General features: G+C 44.7%; 1 protein-coding gene across 4 annotated transcripts in view; it reads left to right on the top strand.

The window, feature by feature from the left end:
• Positions 1-19,639, top strand: part of PDLIM1 (PDZ and LIM domain 1) — a 44,924-nt gene that overhangs the window by 12,542 nt on the left and 12,743 nt on the right. For all 4 annotated transcript variants that reach the window (XM_077183159.1, XM_077183157.1, XM_054637196.2 and 1 more), the window contains exons 2-3: positions 342-493; positions 10,110-10,194. In XM_077183159.1, coding sequence (XP_077039274.1) covers positions 426-493; positions 10,110-10,194 — 153 coding nt within the window. In that variant the 5' untranslated portion in view covers positions 342-425. The remainder of the gene's footprint in view (positions 1-341; positions 494-10,109; positions 10,195-19,639) is intronic.

The following is a 19,639-nucleotide window of genomic DNA, read 5'->3' as shown; positions in this document are numbered from 1 at the left end:
CTCAACCTTCTGTTTCAGAGAGCACTTCTCTGTCCAGGAAAGAGCATCATTGCTTTCTTTATGATCTTGCTCTCTAGCATGAGAATTGTCTTGAGTGAAAATATGATTTCTGTTATTTACCTGTTGTTCTCTCTCCAGATTTCTATCTGTGGGTGCCGAAACAAAATCCTTTATCTAAAAGATCTAGATAAATTTCTTCTTAGAATTTACTTTCATTAATTCTACCTTCTTTGCTTCCAGGTACCAGTGAGAAAAACCACAACCTCTCCAACTCCTTTTCAAATGTTGCTATGGAAATCTCCTCCCTGGAAAGTCCATTCACTCTTTTTGCTTTCTCTTAGGTGACTCCAGGCAGCAAAGCTGCAATAGCCAACTTGTGTATAGGAGACCAGATCATAGCCATTGATGGAGTGAACACAGATAACATGACACACCTTGAGGCACAAAACAAAATCAAGGGCTGCACAGATGAACTGACCCTGACAGTCAGCAGGTACGTGGCTGGGCAGGCTGGGGCTGGAGAGAGGGAGGATTGCAGGGTGGGCAGTAGCTGTGTTTTGGTGTGGCAGTAGGCCTCCCACTGGTTTAACTTGACCTCTTACTGCTTTGTCTGGCAGGTGCTGGCTAGCAAAAGGGAACTGCATTTCATCCTTTAATCCTAATGCTGTTTGCATTTGTTGCACTTTGACCTTATGAAAACAACTTTCCAAGTGAGGAATTGGCTGATAATTTATGGCAGGGTCTGTCAACTTACTCTGTGGCTCCTGGCAGCAAGAAACCAAAGATAGTCTCATGAAAACTTCACTCATAGCAGAGGAGGTGCAACCAGAGATGGCCTTCCCTCCTATTGCACTCCTTTAGCAGTTAAAATATATGCTTATATGTTGTTCCAGGCAATTAATTGCCTGGTTTCTGCCAAGTACAGACTCAGAAATGTTGTACATTTTGAAGCCTCTTGATCAAACAGCACTGTCAGCCTTAAACAGTGATGACCCAGGGTGCAACAAAGTTCCTCTTAGGAATCAAACTCTCCAAGTCCTGAAAAACTAAAGGCAGGTGACAGCTGAGCCACAAGTTCTGCCACTAGTGTAGAGCACAGGCTGCCTTCAGCCTTCCCACCATCTTGGACTGCAGAGCAATGGACAGCTTCATTCCCTTCCCCAGCCAGGCTTTGTTCTTAGGCCATCTTTGTACGGAGTGGAGATGGAGTGGGAAGGCAAGGCTCTGCTTTGCATTGAACTGCTGCTACTTAAAAGAACTGGAGCCTGCTTTTTTTGAGGGTGCTAGGGATTTTTCCTTCCTTTTTGTGTGAATTGCAGCTGCAGGTACTGGAGCTTTTCAAAGCCAGGTGGTAGATGCAGTATGGCATTTCTACTTGCTCTGGAGCAAGTCTTTCCTGTGCCTGCCTTCCCTAAGAGGGATCATCCATCAGTTTCAGGGCAGATGCAGGGGAAGTGCTTTCAAAAGGAGTGCAAAAGCATGCCTTCAATGACACAGTGGTCCAGTTGTTCAGGGCTTTTCTGTGATAAACACAAATCTTTACCGTGGCTTGGACAATGCCAGGAGTTCAGCAGGCATTTCCCAGTTCAGGAGGATGCGATGGGTCTTGACCAAAAAAAATGCCTGATGGTTGATTAAGGGAATTCACAGAGGGAAGAATAGAGCACAGTGCAGGCAGTGTGAATGGGTAGTGAACACTGCAGCAGCCTGTTAACCCCAGTGTTTTTATACTGGCCTTGAACTTAGCAGCGTGTAATCTTCCTGCAAATGAGTGTTCCTTTTCCTCTCCAAAATCCAGCTGCTTGACTTGGCAAACCAGTGCCATGTGGTTCTGGCTGGGAAAGAGGAAGGGAGGCAAGGGCTCTTTCAGCCTGCAGGCAAGTTCACTCTTACAGATCATTGAGTCTGTAAAATGTGTTTGCTAATGTTAATTACAAAGTCGTTAAGTTTATAGCTACCCTATGCACATTTCATTGGCCTTGGGCTTGGAAGCTGCCATGGGAGAGATTTCTAGCTGGATCTGCAGCTGTGTAAAATTGCACAGGGGCTTTCAGTTTACACAACTCGACTGTTTCAAGACCCTCTTTCAATGAGGTAGCATGAGTGTGTGTTGGATGCTTCTGCTGCTGTACTGATTACTGAATTCTGCTGACAGAAGGCCAGGAAGAGTGTCAAAACTGCAAGAATGTGAAAGCAGTGATCTGACTTCTTACACTTCAGAGTTTGATATTACTACCCATTGCTCTATGGAAAATCTGTGTACATCGTGTTGTCTTTCCTGGTTGTACTCTGTTGAGAATATTTTATCCCTGATGTCCAGTGTCTCCTTCTAGGCCCCCATAATTGTGTTGGTCTAAATGCAGCTGCACTCAGTGGTCAGAAGTGCTATGTAGTCTTTATTTTTGAGGCAGGAGCACTTTACTTTACAATCTAAGGCCTTAAAATGAAAGGCCTTTAGAGGATGCCTAGAGAGGTGACAGAGAAATCATAGACCTGGAGCCATACTTCATCTTCCTGCTCAGCTTAAGGTAGGGGAAGTGGGTGAGGAAAGCAGACTGTGGTGTGGTGGTGATCCCTCCTCTGTAAAGAAGGGAAGGGCATTGCCATGGGGATGGAGAGGTTGGAAGGCTCTTGGGGAAAATGAGTGCCACCTGGCCAAGTGCTGTGGCTTGGGCTTCCTGAGCTTTGGTGGGCACGGCTCTGTCACAAAGGCTTGACCATACAGTTGGTGAGGAAGGCTCACAATACAGTCAGGTCAGAGCAGAAAGTTTTTTCTCTGTCAAAGTAGCTCTGTAAATAGTTGGCTGAGTATGAAAAGGAATGTATATAATTTGCACTGCAACACCAGCAACCCTTGGGTCTGGTCTCCACTCTGTGCAGTTTTAGCTCATTAGCTGAATCAGTTGTACCAAGGAGCTGTGCTGGCACAGATCCTTGCTCTGACAGAGCAGCACCTCTGTGGGTTGGAGCAATACCCAGCTGGTGTGAGGATGGGCCCAGCTGTGCTAGGTTTTCTGGAGTGAGAAGTCTTCCCTGTCCTCCTTTTCTACTCACCATTGGAGAGATGTCTTGTGAAAGCGTAAGACCTTAGTGATTTTTAAATTACTAGCTAATGAATTTTGAATGATTACTTATCTAAATGATTACCCATGCTAAATATTCTCTGACCTGCATTCAGTGTGGCAACAAGGTTGTGCCAGGTGGGTTTCAGACACGGGTCTGAGCTCACAGCAGGTGTTTCAGTTTCACCAAAGGATCAGCACTGTTGTGACAGTGGAGACTTCATTTGTGACTGTGCTGTACATGCGATGAGTGTATGTGGTTTGAAGACCATAGTGGGTGAATTAGTGCAAGCCAAATCTTTAAAGGATGATATATACAATGGAGGTATCTCTGCTGCAGAAAGCCTTTAAGCTTCAAGTAGCTGGAAGCTAGGAGAGTGTTTCATGCTTGTCTTTTTCATCTGCTCTTCTGTGAACCAAAACAATCTTTATACATGTGTGTTCTTCAAATAGGCAACTCTCTTCTCTTTTAACGATAGCCAAGCAGTTAAGATGTCTTCGTGTTTGGCTTACTAATGATTATTTAAGAGAAGTGTAAATATAGAGAATTGAAAGGACTTAAATGCTTCTGGTAAAGGAAATGCTGTTTGCACTGTATGCTTGATTGTGTATATCAACAGCATTCCAATGTTTCCTGTTTCGCTATTTTTCTTAGCAATGGTAACAGTCCAAAAATATTTCAGATCAGATTGTGGGCAGGAAATCTTGTCTAACACAAGTCACCATTAAAAATGTATCAACTTTCTAGCTAGCTGAAGAAAACATACCTGGTCTGCTTTTTCACCCAAAGGGGCAAATCTCATAATTTCCTAGGATTTAAAACCCAGCCACAAATTGCTTTCTTTGAGTACTCTTTCCTAAGTGGCACTGCCTGGTGCTTTGCTGTTCAACTTAGGAACAGAGTTGTCTTCTGGAAAGGTCTGTCTTCTGCCTCAAAAGTGGATATTAGGCAGTGTTGCCAAATATAACAAATTCCTACTGAACTCACTGTGTCTAGCAGCTCCTGCTCTTTTTTGAACCTGTTTGTTCATTCATTTTGCTTTTTGTTTGAAAAGAAATGTAATTACCAAGAAACCAAAGTAAAGGTTCCATTATTGTCTTCAGCAGTGTAAAATCAAGCTCAAGAGAGTGCTTCAGTCAACTCAAGCCTACCTGGTTGCTGAACTGAGGAATTCACAGGGAGATTTTTGAGCCTCTCCATAGGAAACATGAAGTTTGAATATTTTAGAAGAGCTATGCTTCTTTTCCCTGGTGATTTCATTTTTTCAAATTAGGGTGTGAACACCAATGCACTGATGTGTTAAGGTTGAGCTAAGCCTCTCCCGACATTGCTCTCCATTAATGGGGGTAAGCAGCAAGATGTGTCCAACAAATTGGAGACAGCTATCAACTTTGGAAATTTAGTGTATTTTGAGTAAGATGCTTTCCCTGAAAAAGAGCATTCAAAGCAAAGAAGATGCAGGAGAAACAGATACTCCTACCACAAAATTCACAGGATAGTCAAATGATCCAGGCATCACCCATGTCAGTGGAAGTGCTCATAATGAATTTGACACACAGCTCTGTTGTGGCTGCAGATGTACAAAAGCAGACAAATGTTCATTGCAGCACAGGTGAAAATTATTTCTATAACAAATGGCTCTTTGCCTCTGGCTATAGTCACCAGATGGGTGGTGGAACTGTGCAGCTCTGAGGAACTCAGAGGTAAAGTGTTTATTTATATAAGGGGGTTTTTCAACAAAAAAGGTGTTCCTGTAGTGAGTCTGTCCTTCCCTTTATGTCTGGAGGCAGTTTGAGAGTGGTAGAGGAGAATATTTTTAAAAAAGGTTGCAAATATGTAGTATCCTGTTCTGCTCCTACTGTCATTTTCCTCAAATTTCAAGCTGCTTTTCTGCTACTCTGCTGCCAGCTTATAATACATCAATGCACCTTTTTTGTTTGCAAAATAGTCTTTTAATTTGTTGGAAGTGCTGCCAAGGAGTGAAGCTATGTATTTGTTCTTTGAAAAGTGCTAAGATCAGGGAAGTCAGGTCTGCTCCCAGGAGCTGTTAAATGGATTGTCAGAAAGGATCATGAGTAGATGTTCATGAAGAAGAAGAGAGCGCGTGTGTCGTGTCCTTTCATTTTGTGGGGTAGGTATGCTTGCACTCTTGCTCGCTGCATGTGTTCCCAGGTTTGAGCTGTGGGGAATAGTTGCACAAAGCCACAATAGGCTTGGATTTCTGTTCTAGGAAGTTGGTGGAATTTGTTGACTCATTTAGGTTTGCTTTTCTGCTTCCCTGCCAAGAAGAGTTTTCCAGTTCTGTCATCTTACTAATAATTCCTTTGGCCCTGGGAAAAGCCAGCTGCTCAGTGTGCAGCTATATAAGGCCATGCAGGTTGCCTGGCCCTCTGTGGCCACTCCCAACCTCTCCATGGCCAGTGTGGTGCTTCCAGCCCTTGTGGGTGCATGCCAGCAGCTTTTACCAACAACAGATACGTTCAAAGTAATTTTGGCATATCAAGATTGGTATTTGTTGTGATTTTACAGCCTCTCTAGTGAGGCAGTAAGAGTTAACTCTGCAGCTAGCTAGTTAGAAGAGTGTAAGTCTGAGCAGTCAGTGTCTTAGCCTTTGTAGCTGTCATGAACCTGCTCCAGATACACAGAAGAAGCCACGGAAGTTTAACTGGAGTTGCCTTTTTGGTTTTAGTAGTTGTATAAAGAGACTCCTGAAATGCAAGAGGGCATGGAGACATGCATTTGGGGCCTCCTGTCTCCAGGAAGTTGTGACTGTCATTGCTGTTTGAATTGGCAGGAGGCTGTATGCAGCTTGAGTACAGTTTTGCTTGCCAAACTGAATATGTCCATTAATGGATGTTTGTTATATGTGACTACTTATGTTTAAAGCCAAGGGCCTGTATTTGACAGCTGTTGCAGCTAAAAGGCTGATTAAAAGGTACCTTCCTGGTAGCCTGACAGCTCTTGTAGTTAGTTTCTAAACTTTATTAAAATGCCTGTCGAAAACTCTGGTGAGAGGATTGTGAAAGATAAATTTTTTAGGTCTTTCCTCATTTTTCAGCCAAAGAACTTTGTGCTGCACAAGAAACTTTTCAGTCTTTTGGAGTTTATTTGCTACTTGGTATCTTAGTTGTGTCCATCCCAGTGTTTGAAATGAGATGTGAATGAATGTAGATGTGCCCTTCTTCTTTATGGAAATTACACAGTTCCTGGCACAAAGAATTAGACCCTCATTTTCCAGCTCTGACTTGAAGCTATGGCCCAACTTTGCATGCAAAGCACTGATAGCAAAACCCAGGCTCTTGTAATGTTTATATTACATCATGTTCAAGACAAGCTGCTTGAAAATTGTTGTTTCATAAATACCTCTCCATTTTCCTGCCTTGACTTGCATGTGGTTTCCTTCCTTCTTTTTCCTACCAGTACCTATGCACCCAAAGTAGCATCAGAGAAATTTCTTTCTAATCTTGGGTTTTGGTTTCTGCCTGGATGAAACAGAAGATACATGGCTCATTCCCTGGCCCTGTCTAAGTTACTCTCTCTCCTGTAGTAAGGAAGCAACAGGGAAATGTGAACTGCAAAAATTACAGAGTTTGTATATAGATGTGCCTGCAGTTAGTTTTCCTGACCCACATTCTCAGGCTTGTTTGTGTCATGTTTTTGTTTCCTTCATTGTTTTGAGTGTTGCTCTCTGATGGAGTCTCATTTGAAAGAATATGCATTAGAAACCATATCATAAAATAAATATTCATCAGTTTATCAGGAGTTTCTGAGATCTGATAAGGATGCCAAAGCCCCTGGCTTTCACCAGACAGGGTGGGATTCCCCAGCAGGCTGTTGGACAGAAAGATCTCCAGAAAGCCACTACCAGCAGCAGCCTGGTGTGAACTGAAGGTACTGTTACCAAGGCTGGGTTTAGCTGTCTACTCTGACACCTCCTTCATACAGCTAAGATATGGAACCATATGGATAAGATACAAACACAGTGAGTCTAATCTGCCCTGCTGTCTGCCTGGTGCCCACACTTCCCAACACTGCAGAAAGTAAACCCTGGGCCAGTAGTGGGACATAAGGTGAACTTTTAGGTGGTGTTTTTCTTCCTCCTGCTACGCTTCAGTGGAATTACAGGCATTGACAGAAGAAGCAGAGCCAGGAAACCCTTCCCAAGAGCTGGGACCAGTGTGGTTCTACCTAAGACCCAGTGTGGTTCTACCACAGACTGTGGGCTCCACAGGTGGGATGGGGCACGTGCCTTGAAAGATCTGCTGGGTAAAGCCAGGAAGAGCAAAGCTGTGTCCTTTTTCTGCTTCACTGGGGCCATAAATGGGCTGCTGAGAGTGGCTATGGGGCTCTTCTGCAGCTGTTGTGAATATAAAGGGCAGCTTTATCTTCCCTGCCTCAGGGGGATAGATGCATAGCCTATTTAACATTTCTGTTTGGATAACTTCTAGACCGGATTGAAAGTAAAGCTTGGACTGACCTTGCTGCTTCCATTTACATCCAGTGACAGAGCAGTATGGCAGCAGTCTGGGGAACAAACTTGAGCTATTTGCCTTGCTTATAAATAAAGAAGAAAAATTTGGTCAAACTGCCCATGGGCTGCAGTAGTTGGCCATAATTGCCTCCTCTCTTCTGGAGACCAGTGTGCTGTGTCATCAGCACCTCAAAATGCATTGAGGGCCAGCGGGATGAAAACAAGTGCCTGGGGGGAAGTTTCTGTTCCATATTCATACACTGGCCTGCTCCAGGCTTAAATTTTTCAGTGTGAATAAAGCCTTCTCATACTTCTGAAAGCTTATAATAAACTGCTATGAAAGAAAATGCTACCTCAAAAGTTCTTGGATCACTGCTGCGAGAACTGGCACAGGGATGCCTCATGCTAGAAATCAGCAGAAGTGTTTAAGGCTCTCTGAGCTGCTCCTTCATCTCCAGCCAATGTCCTTTTGCTTATAGTCTGGCTGGCTGGGTGTCTCATTTCCATACATTTTGCTGTGTCCCCTGTTTTTCCAGAGGAGATGAAACTTGGTCACACATGATCTCTAAACACTTCCAAGGAATAAGGCTTTGTATTGGTCATCAGGCTGCTTCCCTATATGCAAACAGTCATCAGGTGTGGAAAATACAGCCATCCTGGAAATGGGTGGGACTTTGTGAGGCTTGATAGCCATAATCTGGGTGAAATTGCTGGTTCCTCAGGCACCTTAAAGCACAGGTGTCCAGAAGCAAGGAGAGAATTGTTGTTTTGTATTCACCTGAGACATGTTGGACATCCAGTAACAGCAGCTGTTGTGACAAGATGATGATCAGATTGGTGTGGATCTGATACCATGCAGCTGTTAGTCATACTTGTCTGTGTGTGCCCCAGCTTGCCAGACAGCAGCATTTGAGTGGCTTGGGTTGTCAGGTATCAGCTGGGCTTGCAGGATGCAATAACCAAGAGTCAAAGGTTTGCTGTTCCTGAATACCTATAAAGGATATCAGGTGTGACCTGTGTGTTTGTACTTTTCCTGTGAAAGGAGGTACAGCACAGCAGCCTTCATTCAGGTTTCTTCTGTGTAAAGTCCACTGTGCAATAAAGGGAATAGCAGATCCATAAAACTATTCTTCTTTCCTGGCTGAGAATGCTGCCTCACATCTCCTCCCACTGAGCTGCCCTCTAGGTGCAAATATTGAAATGCTATTTATGCAGCAAATGTCTGGGATGTATATGTGCATCTCAGCTAAGTTTGGGCTGTTTAAAAAATGTTGCAACTTTGGAGGGATTTTAGAGGAATGGTGCACACCAGACTGAATATATTGTGGGTAGCTCTACACTGTGTTTCTCCATCCTTGTCAGCCTTTTCTTTTTCTAGTCTCTTCCTCCCTTCTTTAACTGAAAAATCTCTTTACATTTATCCAGTTAATTTGCAATGGAAGCATTCCTGTTTTGCTAACTAAGTACTTAAATTATAGCTCGTCCTTGACCCACAAATACCTAGGAAGTACATCTACTTCCAGTTCCAGATTCCAGAAAGGGCTCCTGTCAACAGGACAGAGCATGGTTTTCAGACCTCATCCTGAGAGTTTATCAGTCATCTGGTTGCTGCATGATGCAATGTTTAGCATTGAACAGCAGTTTTCATTCAACCATACTGCAGTCACTCATTCCCTACTATTCCAATGTTTGGGAAAAGTGGCACTGTTTATTCTATCTGAGATGGTAACTACTGTCTTTACTTCTGAGAAATGCTTCCCACAACATATTTCGAGCAAATCCAAGCACTCTACTTCTTCCTCACCACTTGTTTGTCGTTCTTTGGGACATAGCAGAATTCCACAATGATGATGGTAAAAGCAGTTGGTTTTAGTTGTAGATCTTGACTTGTGTTTCAGACTACTGTGAGTAATTGGGTCAAACCACAGACCAGTAAAGGTTATGTAGACTTTCTCTGTCACATGAGGTCCTCTCAGTTCTTAGTCCCATTGCAGGCGAGGAGTTTTATTTTTTTTTCCATCATTCCACAAGGCTTCTGTTTGTTCAACATGGATAACACTATAAATAAGAAGAAAATTCGGGAGACCCAAATGAGAAAATATTTCTAGCTTATCTCCAAGGCAGTCCAACCTCAAGAACAAAATGTTCTTTATATAGTAAATACAGACAAGAATCATTCCTCTTCCTGGCTACCCATAAAAGCTGAAGCACATAGCAATCTGATTTGTCCCACTTAATTAAGGCATCTGTGGGATATCTCCAGCTTCTGCTTTTGGGTAGCCCCGAGCTTGACAGCCTGGGTGGAAGCCCATGCCTGATGTGTTGCCTGTGGAGTCACAGAGAGTAAGCCAGGACAGTCACTACTGAGATCTTGTCTTGCTCCAAGGACCTCACTTATCTAAGCCACCTACATTGTCTACTTAAATGAGGCTGTCTGGATTCCTCCTGATGTGGGTTGTGCTATATATGAGACTGTGGAAATGTTTGAGAAATTGATGAACTTTGAGTCTTTTAATAACTATTACGGTTTTCACTGATGAAAACAGATTAATGATTCAAAATTTGTGTGTTGCAGAACGGAGGCAAAAGTCTGGTCACCACTTGTAAGCGAGGAGGGAAAGACACATCCTTATAAGATGAATCTGGCCTCTGAGCCACAGGTAAGTCCTGGAATAACTGCTCTTGTTCCCTCTCACTCCTGCAAGAGAAGTTCTGGGCCTGATCCTCCTAGGAGCTGAGCATATGTCCCTCTGTAAATCATGTTGGGGGTAGCATCATGCCCCATACTATCAGAGATCGTGTGGCCCTTGAGAGTTGGACTCCCTCCCTCATGGTGAGAAGCCAGTTGCTGTGGAGAGCTAATTGGGTGCCATGCCTGAGGTAACCTGCTTGGGTCAGAGGTGTCTCCTGCCATCTGCGTGCTCCCACCTACCACAAGGCACAGAAGGCACTGTAGAGGTGTGGCTCAGTAAATCATTGCTACTGTACTAAGCCAGTTGGTTGTCATAGATAGAAAAGACTTGAGAGGTGAGGAATATTATTGACTCAGTGTTTTCTCTTGGTTTGGTTTGGATTTTTTTCTCTTACTCAGTAAGCTCTTAGCATTCTAGCTGTGGAGAAGGTGGAAGAGAAATACACCAGCATCTTACATTTTTATCTGTGTGGCAGATCATGCAGCCTCTGTTTAGGAAGTTTGTTTTGTAACCTGTTGACAGCTTTGCTTCATTGGCCTGCTGCCTCTGTCAAGTAAATGTAGTAATAACAGCAACCTGTGCAAGGGCACTGCCTGGGCTAGATTTAGAGGACTGCACTGCAAAAAATCCAAAATAACTACACTAAAGTCAGTGGCATTCCTCTGGATTTTCACTGGGGCAGTGACATGGCCCCAGTGGATTCTGGCCCGAGCACACATCCCATGTGAGTCTTTCTAGCAAAATAAGTAGATTATAAAACTAGTTTGACTCTGCAATTAATTAAGCACTAACATGGCTGTTTTGGTTGGAAAGGACCTGAGACTAAAGCAGCACATGTGCAGCAACACCCTGCCCAGACCTTGGCCTGGGATCTGTCCATGTTCTCTTTCACATCAGGCTTCTCTGTGTTGCTTGGCCCAAGAAATTGGTGCGGCATTCTCCAGGTATTTCATAACTCTGCCAAGGCACAGTGTGAAACTGAGCCATTTTGACTTAGTTTGAGCTGGAGCCATGTAGTGACACCTGTCTGTGACGCTGTTGAGCTGAGGTCTGGTCTGTGCCTTCTGCTGCCCAGGTTTTGGAAAGGCTCTGCTTCAACCTTGGGACTTGGAGGCTATCTCTTGCCAAAGGAGTGGGGCAGAGTCTGCACTGAGGCTTTGCTACAGTGATGCAGAGAGCTGACATTTAATTCAGCAGGAGACTCAATCCTAGAGACCAATTTCCCAATGCAGCCATTAGCAAGAATTCAGCTAAATGCACAACGTACAGCACAACACATGCCCTAGGTGGGATTTTAAAGTAGCTCACTAATTTTAGTTAACTGCAGCAAGAAACCTGCTGCTGAACTCCCCTGTGACTCACTGCTCCACCACAGTCCAATCTGGATAGATGGTCAGGATTTAGCAGTAATGCTGGTGGTGGAAGACATTCCCTCCTAAGTCTTTGATCTGGTTCTGGCACTGGCCACTGGATAGATATCCTGATACTGCTAGTTTATAAATATAGTACAACTGAATTTATTGGTAATAACCTGTAACTGACTTGAGCAGGAGAATTTGATGCACAGCTGAGTGGAGAAATTCGTGTTACAGAGCTTATCTCTGAGCAGTAACAATTGTCTTAATCTTGTACTAAGAATCAATGGTTGCTTGAAAATTAGCCTTGACCCCTTTGATGGCTGATGCTAGAAGAGTTATTTCCTGGTGTGAAAGGAACATTTAAACTCACAGAAGTCTTGTATTTTCTTATTCCCTTCCTTTAAATTAAAGCAGATTAAATAATTTGCAGTTGTGTATGTGAGTGGGGTTTGCTGCTGTTCAGAGCACTGGGCTTAACTTTATGGGGCTTCACTTGCTGCATACTGACAGGAACTCAGCAGTGTGAGGGGAGATGCATCATGTCTCCAAACCACAAGCTCCTGTTTGCTCTTAAGGCATAACAGTGCCTGAACAACCTAATCTGCTATGCCAAAGTGTCAGGAATATCATCAAGTTGTAAGGTTGTGGGGTTTGTTGTTTGGTGGATTGTTTGGGAGTTTTTTCCCATTTGCTTTTTCAGTAGCTGACTACAGCAAGTAAGTTTTGTAGTGAGGTGTTTCTGCTTGGAGCATGAATTCAGAAGAGCATGCTGATTCCTGCCAGAGCATGTGGCAAGTGTTGGCCAAGTCGCTCTGGGGCTGTGTCTTTGCAGCATCATCAGAGGTTTTCGCCAGGCCTGCTGCAAATCAGCAGTAGCAGAGTGCAGAAAATGCTATGTGTATGTATGCCAACATGGCACACTGCTATGAATTTTACCACAAAGATGCTGATTTCATTTTTCCAGCACAACTGGTTGAAGCTGTGAGTAGAGCTGAATCTTCGAAGGCAAAACTGAGCTGTTCAGGTTTTTTTTAACTTGCTGGCCAGTGAAAACAGTATCTTTGCTTTTCTTGGCAACAGTCTAGTGCAGAGCACTTATTAATTCACTTACCAAAGAAAATAGGATGTGCTGAGTGCTGAGTGGTTTGTTTAAATCCTGGTCCAGGGTCCTCTGACAATGGTTCTCATTGGCTTTGCACATAGCCCTTTGAACACAGACAAAAAATCATACCTGTGAGTAGCCTTACTTCAGGCTCAAAAAAAAAAAAAGCCTTTAAAACCCTTGCTGTAGAGATTGATTTATTCAGATATATTACCATCTGTCTTAGAATTAGTTTGTTAGATATTGTCTCTCCTACCTTTGGTATCTTAAAATTTTTCATGCTTGTCCACCTTCTTTTTGTCTTCATATTTTACTGATGTAGCTGCTAAATTTTGCAAAAAATCTTGCAAAATAACCTAATTTTCAGTTTGTCTCAGGATCCAGTGCTTAAGAGCTTGTCTATGACTAGCTGTGTGTTTTAAGATCCCTGCTTACACATTTTTTACCCCATTTGAAATGGACTATTTGTTTACTGCTGTAATCCTTTTGGAGGCTAATATTTGGTGACATGCTGCATCATGCCTGTGGAAATGTTTTCCCTTACTTGGAATGTACATTCAAGATACTTTTATTTGCCTTTGGAAAATAAAAAGCCATTCTGCAACTTCCCATGCATTCCCTGAAGTCCTGAGTCCAAAGACTGACTTCATTGTCTAAGCTGATCTTTGCCCATGAAAGAGCTACAGTCTTATTATTATTTCATTGCCATTATCCTTATCCCTCCAAATTAATTTAAACGGAGGCAAGAGTGATGACAAAATTGCATTTCATCAAAAGGGGCAGCAGCTTGTCGGTGTTGATGGCTCAGCAGCTGACCTAGCTTTGTTTTGGTGCCCATGGCAACACTGGAGGAAGGAAATGACAGTCTTCTTAGCATATTTACTCAGTTAGTTCACTTGCACTTCTAACCCAGATCCTTAGGCTGATAGCTCAGTGGCATTTTCCCATCAAGGTCTTTTCCTCACAACAGTGGGAAAGACTAAAATAACATGTCTGTCTCTCCCTTCTGCTTAATGTCTCTTGAGAAAAGTGGTCACAGCAAGAGAGAACAAGTTACATGATGGCTAAGGTAATTTTAATGCTTATGATACTGACCAGAGACCAGCAGAACTTCAAGTCAGCCAATGCCCTCTGGTGATCGTGGGCCACACAGGGCCCATGGGGCCCAGCTGTACCCAAGGGGCTGAATTGCCTCTTGGTAAAATAAACAATAAAATTCTATATCCTCTAACTGTGCTAAGTCTTGTCAGACCTGGGGTCTGTTTTGGTTTTTTGTTTGTTTGGGTATTTTTATTTTGTTTTGGGTTTTTTGTAAGACACAGATGCCAGTGGGGTCCAGGTCTCTGTTTTTGCTGAGTGAGCTAATATGGAGAAAGATCTGAGAGAGTCCAGCTTTAAGGACAGTCAATATCCAGACTGCCTTCAAAAACTTGTCCCGCTCCCTGCAGACTATATATCCCCTTTGCAATAAGGCACAAGTATTAACATCAGACCTTGAGAATGCCAGTAAAAACTCTTGGTTTGAGATGGATAGTTCAGTTCTTCTTAATCACAAAAAGTAAGGGTTTTCAAACATAAGGACTTTTATTTAATAGAAATAACCTTCAGAAATAACCTAGCAGCTGGAGGAGTTCTGAGGGTGAATCAGGGTATTTTTAGGATGATGGAAATAGACAGCCACTTCTGTCTTCCCAAAGCTTCTTAAAAGTGTCTGTCCTGTGTTCATCCTTATTCTTACAGAGTGATGTCATTGTTTCCATCTTGTGTATTTTATTTCCTTGGATACGAAGCAGGCGGGGGCTATAGAAACTGGGTGTGTGGCTGGCCTGGCCTTTGATAAGGCTGTGCATGTGTGGGCAATGCATGAGGCAAGAGGTATATAAAGTAACAATACTGGGACTGGGAACTGTGCTGGCATATTGCGACCTGCTGGTTTTGGTTAAAAGGCATTACTGCATGGGTGTGGAATGTGTCAGGGACGTGGAGGGAGAGGATGTGGGAAGCTAGTCTTATTGTTTTACCCCCCTACAATAACAAAACCCCAAACCCTTCCTAATTTTTAATCAGATTTCAAAGCATTGCAAAAAATCCTTCCATAGCTGAAAAACCCCAAACAATAATAGAGGGAGAGGTGAAAGTAAAGGCACTTCTTAATACTTGTGATCACAGCTGATGAAACACAGCATGGGGTAGAGTTTGCCATGAAGATGTCCTCTCCTGAGCTGTTGCTGTGTGTTTGGCACAAGCAGCCTGCCCCCAGACACGCCCGCTGGTCACAACCATGGCCTTTGCTCCCTGGGTGGCTTTGCAAGGGTGAGGATGAAGCTGGGGTTTTGCCTGCTGGTCTCTGCTCTCCTTCGCTGCCCACGGGGCCAGAGTGCTCTCACACTCTGAGGTTTGGTCAGGGGCCCGTTTTCTTAGAGCTGAGTAAACATTTGTGCTGAGAAATGTTTCATCTTGTTTCCTTTTGGCGTGGCTCTCGAGGTGTGCAATCCAGCATTGCCTGCCCTGAGCTTCTGGGCTCTGACTTGGGATGCAAAAACACCCCACGTTTCTGAGGCCCTGTGAGGCAGCAAGTTTTGCTGGTTCACTTGGCTGCTCCAGGTGCCTGTGAAGGCTTTTGCTTTTCCCTGCAACTGCAGTGTCTGGGTGCTGATTTTTATTTTTGTTTTTAATTTTTTTCTTTAGTTTGTGACGTGAGGTGAGAGGGAATCCCCTGACTCCAGGAGCTGGCCAGTCTTCAAATTACTACTGCACACCTGAAAGTAGTTTTTGGCTTCAAGCAGGCCTTTGCTCCATGTTTGACCTCTCTTTCCTCCAGACTACAGAGAGGTGGCCTGGGAAGGGGAGAGGGCAGGCAGGGGAGGCAGGGTGCTGTAGGTGGGTGGCAGCAGGCATTAGCCAGCACCTGTGAGGGCCCAGCCCAGCACCTGTGAGGGCCCAGCCCAGCACCTGTGAGGGCCTAGCCCAGCACCTGTGAGGGCCTAGCCCAGCACCTATGAGGGCCTAGCCCAGCACCTGTGAGGGCCTAGCCCAGCACCTGTGAGGGCCCAGCCCAGCACCTGTGAGGGCCTAGCCCAGCACCTGTGAGGGCCTAGCCCAGCACCTGTGAGGGCCCAGCCCAGCACCTGTGAGGGCCCAGCCCAGCACCTGTGAGGGTCTAGCCCAGCTGAATGCCTTCAACCATGCTGTGGGGAGAGGAAAACCCCACTTAACGGGGAGAGGCTGCTTGACCCCGCTCATCTTGGTTTAGTTTATTCAGTGAGTACAAAAAGCCTGCAGATTTTTCCTGTTTCTGGTGGTGACGTCCATACAGGCCCTGCACAGGATGGCCTTGGCCACGTCACTGCAGGGTGGAAGGGACCCAAGAGCCCACCCTCAGCCCAGTCTGCTCCCGACCTGCTCGAGGGCACGAGGCCATGAAGGTGTCCAGGTGGCTTTGTGCCACTGGATGGGTCCCAGCTCAGCTGATAGAGGTGGCTCATCCTGGGCTGGCTGTCTGTCTGCTTCACTGACAGCTGGGAATTTCCCTGAGGCTGCCTGCCCCCATTCCCAATGGTGTACACGGGTCCAGTGGTGGAAGTGTTGGTGAGGAGGAAGCAGACTCTCATGCTGCAAGCTGCTGGCTGGCTGCAGGCACAGCAGTGACAGCTGATGTAGCTGTGGGGATTTTACAGCCTGCACGTCAGTGTCACTGAGGATGGCCTCATATGAGAGGGAGGAAGGGGCCATTGTTTTCCCTGATAATTCCCCATGACGCAGCCTGCAGCTGGTGCAGTAGGAAATGCTGATCTGCTTCCTGCCCTGGCACAGGGATGTTTTCCCCATCCTCACAGCCTGGCACCTTTGCTGGCAGCTCCCTGCCTGCGGGCTGTGGTGGTGGCAGTGGGACCCCCTTAGGACCCAGCTGGAATGGCTGTGTTGCAGTGCCTGCAGTGCACAGCTGTGTCCCATCTGCCCCAGAGAGGGCTGCTGCCACTAACAGCCAGCACCCAGAAAACTCATCTGGCAGAACATGTGCATGTCTGACCTGAAGCTACAAATGTTGTTTGTCCTTGGGATTAAAAAATAGTTTTTTTTCTGTGAGATGGGGACATTTGCAGCAGGAGCACATGGGGTTGTGCTCCAAAGCCATTTTGAGCTTGTTCTTATGGGGGCTAGCTTTAGATAGGGAGGAGGCTGTTGAAGGAATTGCTTCAATTTCAAAGTGAAGTGAGAGTTCAGAAGCAGCTGGTAGAGAAGTCTATGCAGTTGCTAATCTAGCTTAACTTGGTCTAGTCACTCTGCTGGGCCCTCTGGAAACATAACCCCTGCAAAGGAAGGAGAGGAGCAAGGCTGATGTCTGTGCAGACAAAGCAATTTCACTACCATGGTATCAGTTTATAGTGGTAAAATAATGCTCTTGAATATCCTACCTGGTAGCTTGGGAGCTTCCATACCCCAGCTTCAGACCAAAATGACCACTGCTGGTATCCCTGCTTGCTGCTGACAGGGTGGTGTAAGGGCACTGAGGTAGTGCCACAGCTGGCCGGGAGTGAGGCAAGTGCTTCCAGTTCTGCCTGCAGGTGCCAACAGAAGATGTCTCTGAAGGGATCTAACATTAATCACACTCCTCTGTACTACTTTCAAAGAAAGAGCAGGTCATGTCCTGACTGGATAAGATCATGTCCTTTTAGGTGACTGCCAGTTCTTCCTCTGCAACAGACCATTGCTTATTGCTCTTGCAGTCTGTGCTCCAGCCAGGAATGCTGTTTAATGCTACTTGCCCCCTTTTCCTTGTGTTGGTCCTGGGATTGCCACAGCCTTAGAGATGCTGCAAACCCTAGGCATCTCAAATGCACAAACTGGGTGCTGTCCCCACACATATGCACAGAGTAGCTGGGTTTTTGCTCTAATGTTTTCCACTTGCCTGCTGGTGACGGGTTTTTGGGAGTGTCACTTATCTGACTTTTTTCCAGTAGTTAGTGAGAGACTGTCACATAAATATGATTCCAGGAGCTGGGGCTTTAACAAAACTGCTGCACAGCACAGGCCCTAGGTTGGCAGTTCTGGAAAATCCCTAGATAAATACATTTGACAGTGAGAACACATTATCTTTTGATCTTGGGATCATGAAGGCACTTGTTCTTTGCAAATTCCTTCCACAGCTTGAGCAAAAAGAACAGCATGGTGTAACAGGAACTGCTGGAGAATTTGGATTATCCAAGTGCACTTTATAATGCTACTGCTCTTGTAATACTTGTTTGTATACTCTTGAGTTATTCACTTTCTGTGATGTTCTCCACATGGGATTTTTCCAATCTTCAGACACCAGGTTCTGCACCAATTTCTCTGTTTAACTGTTAAACTCTCTTATAGTCAGTGACCTCTATACATCTGAGAGCTCCTGGAGATGCCCCAACACTTTTGAAAGTTTAACTTATGGTCTTGGTGTTACTACACAGCAGAAAACCTACCTGGTGTCCAAAAGCAGGACAAAAGCTCCGATGTGGATTCTGTGCCAGTGTGTGTTGCAGTTCTTGGAGTCAAGGCACTAATGTGATGTCACTCTCTCTTCTCCATGTAGCTGCTCTGTTCTTTCTGTCTCAACACTTGCAGGAGGATAAGGATCCTTGAGGCCTCCATCACTGTCAAACTCAATTTGCCTTGGCTGACACATTCAAAGATTCAATGTGCCCATGTGCATGTTGGGTATGTAATTGAGACACTTTACTTTCTTAGGAAACCAGAGTTTAAAAAAAAACCCAACCAAACTGTAAATTACTTTCCTTAATTCTTGATTAATGCTTAAATGTTTCCTCCACACATCTTGTGACATGATTTCAATGTGGAGTCTATTTGACCTAAGAATATAACCCCCCTTAGCCTAAATCTTCTGCCTCAGTCTTCCATGAAACCAAGTATTTATGTGCACATCTGTAACCCTCTCCCACTCATGGCCTCTGAATGGTGGGCTACCATGTGTATTTAGTGCTGATATAACTGTTCCCCATGGTTTGATATACGGGTTAAAGTAATTTTTTTTTTTGCTCAAATCCACATTTTTGCCATGGGAAGGACTATTTTCACAAGTCCTGTTATGTGGTTTGATTGAGATTACAACAAAGGGAGATTAGCTAATTACTCCAGGGTCATTTTCCCTTTGGTGTGTGGGAAAGTTTAATGGCTAACATCCATACGTATTGGCCAGAAAGCTGTGGGAGAGCAGCCCTTGTCACTCCACACCTGAACATCTTGAGCTACCCTGCTGATTTCAAATGGCTTGTAACTCATGAGGGCTTTTGGATCCAAGCCGCTCTTCTCTGAGGGATTCTGTGCTCTGCTTGATGCCATAAATAGCATTCAAATGCCATGAAGTGGGATGACTCCCATCTGTCAGTCTGGGAAGACTAGCCAGCTGCCTAAGGAAGTCTGGAGACAAAAAAGTGATTTAAAGAAAAATCTGTAAGGGGATTTAAGTCATGCTTTTTGTCTAATGAGTGTTTATCTTGTAACTGTATCTCTATCAAACAGGCGCTGTGAGATGTTCACAGCGCAGTCAAAGCTCACGTCATTGCTGTAGAAGTCAGGGCCTGTTTGGAGTGGGAGTGGGAACTAGTTGGGTTAGAGCTGGGACCCAGCAGGCTGAGAAGTGCCCCCTTTCATCCTGTGCCATTGGCTGTTAGCCATGTATTGAAGCCATGCCCAATCTCTATGGCTGCCTGAAACATTTCAAAAATTGTGTTTTGGTGCCTTCTCTTAGCCTTCAATACCTCAGCCACCTCTGTGGCTCTTTGCCCTTTCTTATGCCTGCTCTAGTGAGGCCAAATTATACTTTCTTCTTGTTTTTGTCAAGCATCTTCTCTGGGGAGAAAAAAGCCCTGGATGTTGTTATCTCTGCCAGAAGGCTGCTAATTCCCAGCCTGCTGAACTGGTGATAGGGCTTAGAAATGTCCTCATTTTTGTTAGCACT

The sequence above is a fragment of the Agelaius phoeniceus genome, chromosome 9 (genome assembly GCF_051311805.1).
Source record: "Agelaius phoeniceus isolate bAgePho1 chromosome 9, bAgePho1.hap1, whole genome shotgun sequence".
NCBI lineage: Eukaryota > Metazoa > Chordata > Aves > Passeriformes > Icteridae > Agelaius > Agelaius phoeniceus.
This window is presented reverse-complemented; position numbering and strand designations above follow the sequence as displayed.